Source organism: Pelodiscus sinensis, chromosome 14, assembly GCF_052426305.1.
Source record: "Pelodiscus sinensis isolate ZL-2025 chromosome 14, ASM5242630v1, whole genome shotgun sequence".
NCBI classification, from domain to species: Eukaryota; Metazoa; Chordata; order Testudines; family Trionychidae; genus Pelodiscus; species Pelodiscus sinensis.
Genome location: NC_143065.1, coordinates 41,221,885 through 41,235,186, shown reverse-complemented (window position 1 = coordinate 41,235,186; position 13,302 = coordinate 41,221,885). Strand labels below are relative to the sequence as shown.

The following is a 13,302-nucleotide window of genomic DNA, read 5'->3' as shown; positions in this document are numbered from 1 at the left end:
TCTCTCAGACATCCTGATAGTCTCTGAGCAGAAATTGTGTATCCCTGGGATCTATCCACAAATTTGCTTTGAAATTGCATGGTCCTATCCAAGTGGAAGGCCAGCAGTTCTTACCAAACAGTAGAAAGCACCCAGTCCTTGCTACTTACCTGCAGCAATGGGAGAGATTCTTCCCTTGATACTGTAATCGCTGTTTCCTGCCTGAATCTATACCTCTTTCCATCATCCTGGACCGCATCACCACAAGCAGCATACTGCCGTGCCAACACACACAGATCAGCAGCCATTACATGGCACTCAGAGAAACCAGTGGAGTTGTGCGAGGTCGGGGGAAAGCACCTTGTTAGATACACACTGAGGCTACGTCTAGACTGGCATGATTTTCCGTAAATGCTTTTAACGGAAAAGTTTTCCGTTAAAAGCATTTTCAGAAAAGCGCATCTAAATTGGCACGGACGCTTTTCCGCAAAAGCACTTTTGCGGAAAAGTGTCCGTGCCAATCTAGATGCGCTTTTGTGCAAAAAAGCCCCGATCGCCATTTTCGCGATCGGGGCTTTTTTGCGCAAAACAAATCTGAGCTGTCTACACTGGCCCTTTTGCGCAAAAGTTTTGCACAAAAGGGACTTTTGCCCGAATGGGAGCAGCATAGTATTTCCGCAAGCAGCACTGATTTCAGACAGTAGGAAGTCAGTGCTTTTGCGGAAATTCAAGCGGCCAGTGTAGACAGCTGGCAAGTTTTTCCGGAAAAGCGGCTGATTTTCTGGAAAAACTGGCCAGTCTAGACACAGCCCCTGAGTGTCCTCCGTAGTTTTGATTATACCAGGGAGATTGTATTTTTGCCCTATTATCAGGTGATTCTTGGATAGTGCTTGAAATGTGATTATAGGTTCTAAGTCTTGGCATTATTCCTAGGATATAATATTCCTAGGATACTCAGTAATTGTATAACAAAAGGGCAAGAAGGCTGCTTTGTGGATGGGACTAGCGTATTCTGATGTTAGTAGAAAAAAATGAAACCTCATTCTATGGCATAGTCCTTAGTGTTTGTGGAACTTGGCCTTGGGTTAATATCTGAAGAGCAGACATTCCTCTGTTTTCTGTTTGTGTCCTGTTTCGTAGAATCGGAGATTAGGGTTGGGAGAGTCCTCAGGAGTCATCGAGTCCAATCCCCTGCCCAAAGCAGGACCAACCCCAACTCAGTCATCCCAGCCTGGGCTTTGTCAAGCCAGGACTTAAAAACCTCTAGGGATGGAGATTCCACCCCCTCCCTAGGGAACCCATCCCAGTGCTTCACCACCCTCCTAGGGAAATAATTTTTCCTAATATCCAACCTAGACCTTCCGGATTGCAACTTGAGACCATTGCTCCTCATTCTGCCACTACTGAACTCAGCCTGGCTCCATCCTCTTTGAAGCCCACCCTCAGGCAGTTGAAGGCTGCTATCAAATCCTCCCTCACTCTTCTCTTCTGCAGACTAAATAAACCCAAATCCCTCAGCCTCTCCTTGTAAGTCATGTGCTCCAGCCCCCTAATCATTTCCATTGCCTTCTGCTAGACTCTCCAATTTGTCCACATCCTTACTGTAGTGGGGGAGCCAACACTGGACTCAGTACTCCAGATGTGGCCTCCCCAGTGCAGAATAAAGGGGAATAATCACTTCCCTAGATCTGCTGGCAATGCTCCTCCCAGTATGCCATTAGCCTTTTTGGCTACCTGTTGGCTCAGATCCAGCTTCTCATCCACTGTAATCCCTCAGTCCATTTCTGCAGAACTGTTACTTAGTCAGTCGGTCCTCAGCCTGCACTAGTACTTGGGATTCTTCCATCCTATATTTAACTACATTTATTAAACATAAACGCAAACTTTGTGATCTCGTGGTTAAAGTGGATTCAACCACTTTGTTACTATAAAAAATACCACATACCTAGAACTGGTCAGAATTGTTTGATCAAAATGGTGTTCAGTTGGTTAACAAAACTGAACTCTTTCATGAAATGGTATCAATTTTGACAAATTTCATTTACAAAAATAATTGAACATTTTTGTCATGATTTTTTATTTCTAAATTATTTTGTTGGCATTTACTTTACGTTATTATATAGATAAAAATTAAATAAAAGGGTTGAAATCACAATGACACATTTCTGACATATCAAAAAGAAGTATTTGGATTAATCCCAAAGGAATGTTTTTCCGAATTGCATTTCACACAAAAAGTTGAATTTTGGGGGGCATTTTGTTTGGATTCTAGATTTGTTTTCAATCTTGATTTTTTTTTTTTTTTTTGGTAAGGATGGGAAATTATTTTTTACCAGTTCTTAGCAACCTTCCCCCTCTCCCCCAAAAAGCCCCAAGACTAGCTTGTTGAGCACAGAATGAATTTTCTGCAAATGTATGAGTCAATTAGTTTGAGTTAAAATTAATTTAAAATGGGTCTTGGAACAACTTTAGCACCTCATGGCAGACATTTTTTTCCTCCCAAATCATTTTAGTAAAAAAAATAGCACAGTTGCTTCCAGCCCCCTTAGAGTTAAAACTCACTGATCTCTTGTGCATATTGTACGTAGCTGTTAGTGGTTCCCAAGCGCAGCCATGTTTCTAAATACGTGCTGGGCGCTATAAATTATCCTGTTCAGAGCAAGGGGTCGAGTTTCTTTATTTCGGCACGTAACGGCTATGAATGTCAGCAGAAATCATCCCTTTGGGATGCTACTTCGCCATGCCCACTGCTAAAGGCATGCAGACACAGAATGGTTTAAATGAATCTACAGACCCGAGTGACACAGCTGTTACTTTATGGCATGAATCTATCCATTACACTAGTTACTTCTGATTTACTCAGCTCTGAGGCCCTGCTTGCACTTTAGTTAACAGTTCTCACAGCAGTTCTTTGTAAATCCTCATTTGGGAGCTACAAATATCTGAGCTGGACTGGATTGGATCACGTGCACTGTAGGGTGGGAATTTGGCTGGATCAAGTCCAACGTGCACGTTTCCAAATAAGAAACAACCCAGAGCAGTTCGGTTGTTTACTTGCTCCAGGCAGACTAGAACTAAATGTTTTGAAATGTTGTAGCTGAAATGGGTTTGCCAGAATCTACTTTACGGGAATTTAATCCCCATCTCTGCGCACGTCTGGGTCCCTTCTGGGCCTCTAAGCCTTTGAGATACTCTCGCTGGTGGTCTCTTGGGCTTTTGAAATCTGCAGGTGATCGTTTCCATTTGCTTTGACCTTTTGTTGATGCTCAAACTGCAGGGCCCTGTGGATTCCTGTCTTCCCTCTCCTGGGTACGCCCATTCATCAGCGTGAATAGCGGGAGGGACGCAGGCTTGCTACATTCTCATTTGACTTGATTAAACAGTGTCTGTCCGTAGAATTTATAGCCCATTTGTATTAAGGGCCTGTCCATCAATTCCGTGGGAAGGGTCATTTGCAAAATGAACAGCCTTTGCTATGAATATTTACGAGCCGCTTGAGGATAGCGTTTGCTAGACTGGAACATAAGCAATATTCCTGGGCCTGCCAGCTCAGGGCTTGTCCCCCGATGTGCTAAACTGTCCTCCCTCACTGAGGTGAACCCAATGAGAGCCGAGAGCACTGAGCTTTTTATAAGATCAGCCTCCCCTCCCTCGCTCCCCCCCCCCCCCCCCGCAGTCTTCACTCAGACAAAATTCCCACTGAAGTCAATGAGAGTTTTGCCTTGGTATGGGCTGCAGAATTGGGCCCAATGTGTATCGCAAACAGGTCGTTTCATTCTAGAGAGGTCCATGTCTTTGCATGATTGCTGTATTCTTTGGGTATTGTCCCTCAGCTTTTTAAGGTCTGCACAACAGAGCTTTGTTAACACAAACACAGAGGCTATGTCTAGACTGGCATGATTTTCCGCAAATGCTTTTAACGGAAAAGTTTTCCGTTAAAAGCATTTGCGGAAAAGAGCGTCTAGATTGGCACGGACGCTTTTGTGCAAAAAGTGCTTTTGCGGAAAAGCGTCCGTGCCAATCTGGACGCGCTTTTGTGCAAAAAAGCCCCGATCGCCATTTTCGCCATCGGGGTTTTTTGCACATAACAAATCTGAGCTGTCTACACTGGCCCTTTTGCGCAAAAGGACTTTTGCCCGAATGGGAGCAGCGTAGTATTTCCGCAAGAAGCACTGATCTCTTACATGAGATCGTCAGTGTTCTTGCAGAAATTCAAGCGGCCAGTGTAGACAGCTGGCAAGTTTTTCCGCAAAAGCAGGTGCTTTTGCGGAAAAACTTGCCGTTCTAGACACAGCCAGAGTGAACAGGTAGCTTTGATCTTTTAGGGCATGATCCATTGCCCATTGAAGAGCATTTTCTGCTGATTTCGGTGGACGGTGGACCAGGTTCTTATTCAGAGGAGCAAATTCTGTTCCTATTTATACCAGTGTAAATCTGCAGTAACTTTTGTAGCCAATGGGGAAACTCCACCCTCACACCAATGTAAGATGCTTCGTTTTACATCCTTCCAAACCTGTAGTTCTGTAACTGTTAAAAAGCCTTAATTTGATTGTTCTATGCACTATATTGGTACCGGTTCCTCCAGGGGCATCCCTCACATACGCACCTTGTGGGGCTAGTCTGTGGTGCCTTGCTGGGGATGCTCCCCAAGTCTCTTCTTGCTGATCTACTAGCCTGCCCGTTCTCCCCTTGCTCCCCTGCTAGTCTGGCCCCACTTCTCACCCCAGGGATACGAACTGAGCGCTGTGATAAGAGTCCCTTGTAGCTAAGACTCCGGTGCTTATACAAAACTCACTCTAGCGGGTTACCTGGGCTCAGTGAAGAGTTGTAAATAACTAAAAAAAATCAGCTTTTGCGGTCAAAAGAAGTAACGTGCATTTTGCCAAGCAGGATCCTAGAACTGCTATTGCTCTGCTGTTGGCTTCCTTGCTACCGATCGATGCTGCCTGCCCTTACTCTCACAAGTAACGAACAACAGCCAGTGGGCTGGTGGGCTGAGTAAGGCTTGCAGGATCAGGCCTGGGGGAGGAGGGGGCTTTCTGAGTTTGGAAATGCAGTGTGGGTCTCACGGTCAGTAGCACGGGTTAAGAGGCATCTGCTAATCTCTGCCAGTGTAAGATTCTTGATTTTGCTGGCATAGGGGAAGCGATTCATTTATGGCAGGTGGGTTTTGCACTGAAATGGGAGAGAGAAAATATTTCAGGAGCAGATTCTGCGTAGAGGGGTCCAGAATTTTGCAGTCAGGCTAAGAGCATCGTCCAGCACAGAAACCAAGCATCAGACAGGCTGGTCACCCCTCCACTCCCAGACCGTCATGTGGAGGGAACTCCGCAGGTAGAGCTGCCTCTTCCAAAAGGAGGATGCGCCTCGAACCCCCAGAGTTGTGCACGAGGAGCAAGCAGCCAGAGAGGAGAGGACGGCACCTTGGCTCAGATCCTCAAAGGGCTACCGGCACCACACATGCACTGTTGGCAGTGGAAGTTAGATGCTAAATGCCCTTGAGGAGCTGAGCCCTTGTCATGCTGTCAAGGAGGTGCAGCAGCAGGCCTGCAGACAGGGGAAGGACAAAAGGGACAATTACCCAGGGCCTAGCGATTCATAGGGGCCTGGAGCTCTCAGCTGCCCTTCTCACGGCTCTGAGGGCTGGAAGGGGACGCATCATGGACTGACTGCCCTTGGCCCTGCCCTTCCACTCAAGGCTCTGCCCTGTCCTGGGGCACAGAGCCACACCCCCTCACCTACCTTGCCCCAGGGCCCATGGTGGCTGTCGGCCCCGCTGTGCGCACACACGGCCATCCAAGCTGTTTCAAACACCCCCCGACCTTCCTGGAAAGCGCTGGTAGATTTCCTTAGCTGGCCCCAACCGCAGGGAGGGTCAGGCGCTGAATCAGCGAGCGAACTCTCCCAGAAGGGTTTGCATCAAGACGGTCTGTGACAGAGCTGGCTCCTTGCTGACCTCAGCTGACCCTGAAAGATGCCAGGCGCCCTTTCATTCCCCTCCAGTAGGAGTCCAAAGCTCTCAGCACCTCACTGGATCAGGTGACACTTTTTGGTTCACCAAATCCATTATCTCAGATGGGGGCTTATAGTAGGCTCTACATACACACTAATTCCTGGTACCACATCCCGGAAGCTTGTGTGGAGTCAGTTGCACAATAAACGGCCACACTGAGTCAGGCTAAAGGTCCATCCAGCTCAGTGTCCTGTCTGAGAGTGGCCAATGCCAGGTGCCCCAGAGGGAATGAACAGAACAGGGAATTATCAAGTGACAAAGTATTTCATAGTAATGGAAACAAATAGCAGAGACATATTTGTAAAGGGGAAGAGATGTCTTTTGTTGTCTGTTTATTTCTTAACCTGAATTTCTCTTTTTGTCTCCCATATTAGACAGCGGGGGCAACTGGGAATTCAGATATTTTGCAAGTCCCACCGTTGCACCGGGCGTGTTTCATAGATCCCAGGATCTGCCTTTGTACTGTAAACCAGCACAAGAAAATGCCTCATCTTTCATTGCATCGCTCTAGTTCTAAATTAATGGCAGTGCCCGGCAGCAGGACTGCACACAGCAGCAATGGCACGTTATTGAAAGTCAATGTTAAGACTTATTTCTTCTCTTTTTTATTATTATTATTCTTTCTTTAATAGCACGACTGGCACAAAAATTTGCAGCCAGTTTCAGGATTGGATAGTTCCTGGTAGCTTCCTTATCTCATGCCAACCTTTCTCTCCTTTTATAATTTTGCTTGACTTACAATCGGATGTATTTATTTCGTACTGGGGGAAAGGAATGACCAGTGTTTACAGCATCCACACCAAAAAAAAAAAAAAACCCCACCACAACACCACCCAAGAGACATAAGATGGGCTTCATCCCACTGCAGAATCTGAATTTCTCTTGAGACGAGGGCTCTCTCCCCTACTGATTTTTTATCAGATGGAAACATTAAGAAATCTAACCCTTCCAGTGCTGGATGGCCCCTGAAATTACATCTGACAGAGGACCACTAACCACTTTGATTGATGCAGTTCTAGGGCTGCTGGAAAAATTAATTTTCAAGCATACAGCATTTGATGTTTTTTGCCACTCAGGATACTAACCCCATAGCGCCTCTCGCATACCAAATATCAACAGTAATGGCAACTTTCAAAGCTGGCTCAGAGCAAACCTGTGCATGTTTCCCTGGGTCTGGGCATCTAAAGAAGGGGTGACTTTAGCACTTGGATCTTTGAAGGGTATGGGGGAGAGGGGGCTGGGAAAAGTCACCAAACTGCATTAGACCCTTTCACAGAAAACACCTTGGTACAAAGTGAGGTTTTCCTACTAAATGTTGGGGAGATGGATTGTGGCTGAGTTTGGATAAAGGGATGACTGATAGATGCAATGCTTCTGATGTACCCAAAAAGTGTAAGCGATGGCTTTTTGTGCTAGATGGCTCAAGGATTAAAGTTCTCCCCACTCACTGCAGAGGTTCAGTTGTAGCCAACGTCCATATCAGACCTAAGAAACCTACTCTGTTCTTGTCTTGCAGAGTATATGAAAGAATCTGTCTGCAGCTCAAGCACCTGTTCTCTGAACAGCAGTGAAAACCCATATGCCACCATTAAGGATCCACCCATCTCGACATGTAAACACTCGGAGAGCAGTTATGTGGAAATGAAATCACCCATTCACAGGGATTCACCCTATTCACAAATGCCCACCGCATCAAAGACTAATAAAAATATCTATGAAGTTGGTAAGTGTCCTAGATTGCCAAAGAAGCTCCGTAGCGCCACAGAAGCAAACATTAGTTTGAGTAGTATTGTCTCTCGAGTTTCCCATTGGGGCAGAAGTCTTTGGGATTTGGCAGAATCAAGCGACAACTGTGGTTTATGGGACGGGGAATGAAATGATTTTGCTAGCGAGGGTCCCAAGCTTGGGATCAAAGAAGAAGCCAACCCATCGGCATGTTTGCTTGTTTTTAAACTGTTTTGAGTGTCAAATCCAGTTGCAAGATTAAAAAAGAAAAGGCAGATCCTTTGAAAGTGTTCTTTGCTGTCCCCTTGGAACAAAGCCCCCAGTGGCAAAAAGAGTTTGGAAAGGATTTGCTTTTATGCATGTGTTCAAACGAGCATATAAAGCTCTGACAATCGGAGCTGGCCACCTGTTAGTGATTGTAACCCATGTTTCATTGTATCTTCAGAGCCCACTGTCAGTGTGGTCCAAGAAGCCCGTGGTCGTAGTGCTAACTACAGCCAGAATCCGTATGACCTGCCTAGGAACAGCCACATTCCTGGTCATTACGACCTTCTCCCTGTAAGACACAGCCCTACCCATGGGGCATCTTGGGACAAGCAATCTTAAAGGGATACGCTTCGCTGTCGCAATGTGCTGCGAACATTATCTCTGACTATACGAAAGAAACGAAGACAATCCTTTTTGGTTTTGCAATACACTGACGTGACTTGAAATAGTATTACACAAGGATTCTAACCTACCAGAACATCCATTTGGGCCAACTGCTGCTGCATGATATTTAAAGAGATGTTTTTTATAACAATCACAGAAAATTAAAAAACCAACACCTCCATCTGGCTGGGATAGTTACTCCAGAAAGCAGTTTATATATTCCAGTCAAAGACTCTGCAGAGTTCGCTGAGCTGTGAAGTAAAAACAACCCCCCAACTGTAAGTCCTTAGAGCTACGGATGTACATTTCTACCACCCACTTAGAGAGACCTTTACTGTTAGAGACAACATGTCTAAAAGGATGCTGGAGTCTATTTTACATACACATCATGGAAAAGGATACACTCAACAAACAAGCAAGCCAGGAAAGACTGCTGTCAAATGCAGCTGATATAGTTTGTAAGCCATGGCTCATGCTATCATCATATCCATGTTGTGTACATGTCAGTTTTATTCTTGGTAACTAGTTTTGCAATAAGTTCCTGTCTAGACAGGCTGCCGCAGTATTTTAGTAGAAAAATATTACATGCACACAGTCAGTGGTTAGTCTCAGTGCCTCATGCTCATTTTACACGATGTAAATCTTCACACGTCTCCAGTGATCTTTAACTATAGAACTCATCTAAACAGTGTGTCTCATGTCCAGCATATATAAGAACGTCCAACAATGGCCAGCGGCAGATGCAGCAGAGGGAGTGAACAGAAAAGGGCAATCAAGTGATCCATCCCCTGCTGACCAGGCCTAGCATCTGGCAGTCAGATGCTTAGAGATACATTTTTAACAAACTGTAGGACCCTTTGATTGTAGATGTGTTTTATTTGGCCTTGTATAGATGCTACTTTATTAGCTACAGGGGCCCAGACGGTCATCTGGCATGTAGCTTCAGTGACTTCAACAGAGCTATGCAGATTTACAGTAGCTAAGTTGCTGTCAGTGTTTCAAAAATCTAGCCCTGTTTCTGTTCTGCACCCAAACCAATGGTTTCTAAGCTACCATGTGGCTTCTAGGTCATCTTTACAAGCCAATCTATCATAGCTAAATTAATGACATGCCATTGCTAATAAATACTTTAATTTCATTTGCATTACCATGCTGTGCAACTTTATCCATCACAAAGTCTACCTGAAATGTCATTAATCTGAGCTGTGACCAGATGTCCTTTTTCAACAGCTGTTTGTGGAATAATCGCTAAGAGGTACACCTGTGGTATGGCTTTGGAACAAGCCTCCCAGATTATTTTTTGTAGCCCTTCTTGACATAGACAGTAGAATACGTGCTATTAAGCAGTTTCCTGTATATCTTGAGCATGAAGTAGTATTGATTCTAAGTATGTAATTTTATTAAGCAACTGTGGGAGTAGCAAATGGATTGCGTCTTAAATATAAAGTCTGTTGCGCTTTTGCTGTTCTGATGGAACCATAAGAGAAAGAAAATCAACTGAGATCAGTTTGTTAAAGCATGAATTGATTGGTAAAAAACACTGATGCAGGAAAGAGTGGCCTACGGGATGGGTAGTACGATTTAGAACCTTTCACTTCTAGCTCGCTGGCTGGAATCGGGCTCCAGCTAGAGCCATTACTAGTGGTTGACAGACCTACGCAACGTTAACTGGTGGGGGCTAGTCTAGTTCCTAGCAAACAGGAGTTTGTCATGTGGAAAAGCCCCTTGCACTTTGAACCCTTGACGGTACTTGCCAAGAGGCCAGGAGCTGAATGTGCTATGGAGACTGGGAGTGAGGTCTAGTGCCAGGGCAGTGCAAAGAAGCCTGCACTAATAGTGACCCAGCCTTTGCTGTACTTTGTGCATCTCTACTATCAAGCCGGCAACGTATACTACATTCTCTTGGCTAGGGGCAGGGAAAAGCCCTGACAGTATTCCATTAAAAAATCTGGAATTTTTCATGGGCAGGGAGCAGGGCAGGCAACTGCTGCAGTTTGAACTGAATTCGCTCCAGAGAAATCTTTCCCCAGAGGGTTATAAAGAAGCTGGTTTTCACGTTGCAAGGAATACATAACTATTTACACGAATGCTGCATGTATGCATGGAGGCAAATGATTGATCAGCAATAGTAATTTTGCTTTCCAGACAAGCCTTATTCAAGATGTAACTAGACAAGTGTTTTTTTTTAATTAGGGCCATGTAGGGATATATTTTACGTAGCATATAGAAAGACTTACCTCAGAAATATCAATAAAAAGGCAGTTAACTATGTAAAGCTACTGTTAGAGACTTACCACACATCTAGCACTAGCACAAGCCGTCTAAGCTGCAATCCTAACCAATGTAGATGTTGTGTTTCTGTACAATACGAGATGGGACTTGAGAGCGCAGTGAGATGCTTGATTTTTTTTTTTTTCAAAGCTTGATTTCCAAGCCAAATGAAACGATGTGCTTAGAGTTTAGCAGGAGCGAAAAAATACCTTCTTGTACATTACTTAGAAAATAGACACTGAAATGGCAATACTTTTTTAAAGCAAGACAGATTTGTAATATATTTGTTCACTGTGCTAAGGTGCTCTACCTTGTACAAAATAAACAGTTTCTCTCAATGTGGACTTCTCCCATATTACTCAGTCGCAGCCTCGACCACGGTAGAAGCATGAACATTTCCCATATCACAGGGCTGGTTAACAAAGGGCTTACATTTGCCTACCCAAACAACTGACAGCATGCAAGCCAATGGGCAGCTTGACGAGTGTATTTCAACAGTTCTGAGATGGCATCTCAACCCCAAAATGAAATCAGAGCGTAATTCCTGAGCCAGGGGCTAATCACATCCTAGCTTTAAAGCAAACTATTGGTAACTGGTAAGTACCTTTTCATCAGTTGCTTGGCAACTCTTACTTCCCCATCAGTTAAACGTGCATGAGCAAAATGGAGCATCCGGAGCACCAGAACAGTACAGTCAAACACTGACCCAGCTTACGCACAGCTGTAAATGCATAAGAGCAAGGGCATACCCCTATCTGGTGCTTTTTATGTAGTAAGTAGAGGCTGCCATCCTGTAATACGTTATTGTACACAGCTGTGTACCCACAAATTGACTTCAATGCCACTGACCTCAGCCAGTTCACTGTAGCCCATCTCTATGTTGTACACTGCAGTGTCAGGGCCTAATCTATCATATGCCTTAATGCTGATCAGTAAATTACAAGGTAAACTATGCAGCAGCAGCAGCAGCTACAGAATTAAAGTGCTCTCTATGGCAGTATAGTGAACCACTAAACTGACCCCTTTTTCAATGTTTGCAATTCAAAATTTCTGCCCCCAAAAATCTTGTTAAAGCCATACGTATAATCTTCTTTGTCAAACTCCACTTACTATTCAACTCTGGAAATCCATCAGATTTAAAACAGCTGAAAGTAGCTATACTCAGAAGTCTCTACAACTCCTAATTCTGCACCCTTTCTCTCAAGCTTAAAAGCATTGCTACAACTAAAAGGCAGAAATACTGATGCTTGCAATATGCGTATATAATTGCTAAGGTTTGGACTTTCAAAAAAAATGTGTAAGGAAAGGCATCTGCTACATAAATCCCATTTCATAATTTAATAGGAATGTTAAAGACCGCACAAAAGCTCATGCAGGCACCCAAGAGCTGTGTGTATTACCATCAAAAGTCACCTATAGGGGAGAGCTGATTCCATGTATAAGCAAAGCCAATTACATTGTGGGAGCAATTTGTAATGGAAGGGTAGTACAGTCCCTGCTGGGTCATTTATTCTTCACTGGCTCAAAAAGAAGCAGGACACCTAGTGAATACATCAAGGGACTTTCTGCAGCACCTTTTGTAGTCTTTGAAGATCTACCCAGCTGAGTAACGGGACCAGCTCTACTTAACAGGCAAAGGACAAGGACAAAGGATCAGAGCTTTCCATGGTGCCACATATTTGGACAAAACATATTGCATGGAAAGGAACAACCAGCAAAAACTAGGAATGGGTAAGGAATCCCAGCTGTAGTATTAAAAACAAACAGGTTTCCTTTTGCTAAATTACCTCTTTCAAATATAGCAGATTTTTCTTTACAGAGTAGTTCATGAAATAATTGCATATTGCTGCAGCCCATGAGAGGTACGGTGTCTCTTCTTTCCCTGCAAGGGCTTCCGCTGTAAGCCTCAAGCTGTAGTTACACCTTACCCCCTGCTGTAGTTTGGTGGTGGTAGTTTCTTGCCATCAGCAAAGAACGGATACATTTTTACACAAACTGAAGGAAGAATTAGCATAGCCATTATTTCCTGGGGTAAATTGTGATGCTAGACTGTTACAACAAAAGTTTGAGGGAAAGTGAAAAGCCTTCTGGGGTTTGCCCCAGCCACAAGACTTTCGCTGTCCATATAATTGGTCATATAGTCTCAAAATTAAGCAAGTCTTGTGAGAAATACTATAAGACTACTTGAGTGGTCCGAATCTGTCAGTCATTGGCTCAGTCCTGACTCAGAAAGACAAGTGCTACCTGTTGGATCACTTAATATTGCTTGCCACGGTGTGTTTTTCCTGGTAAGGCTCCCATCTGTTGTGACCAGGCCTGAGGCTGCTTAGAATAGTAGTCATGGTTCTTAACACTGACAGTCTTTTCCCAGTTCTTGTGCACAAAAGTGAACTTCAGCAGGAAGGAACTGAAGAAGAATAGTTGGCCGCATGTTGCATTTCTTCACCACTGCTATTGTTAATCTTTTTGGCCATGATTGGAAAGAAAGCTTGCAGAAGCTGTTTACAAGTGAAAATAATAGAACCACTGAACAGGGCAGGGAGAGCAGCTGGCCACACAACTACTTCTGGGAGTTGCCAAACCATGGTGAAACAGAGGACTTAAGGGCCTGAATTCAAAACGCTTCAACATGCACAGCTGAGACACAAATTGGGCAGCATTGT

At 44.4% G+C, this 13,302-nt stretch overlaps 1 protein-coding gene across 1 annotated transcript in view; it reads left to right on the top strand.

Moving 5' to 3' along the window:
* Nucleotides 1-10,902, top strand: part of MEGF11 (multiple EGF like domains 11) — a 479,353-nt gene extending 468,451 nt beyond the window's left edge. Inside the window, exons 25-26 of the mRNA XM_075896878.2 lie at nucleotides 7,509-7,715; nucleotides 8,163-10,902. Coding sequence (XP_075752993.2) covers nucleotides 7,509-7,715; nucleotides 8,163-8,323 — 368 coding nt within the window. The 3' untranslated portion in view covers nucleotides 8,324-10,902. The remainder of the gene's footprint in view (nucleotides 1-7,508; nucleotides 7,716-8,162) is intronic.
* Nucleotides 10,903-13,302: the final 2,400 nt, after the last annotated feature.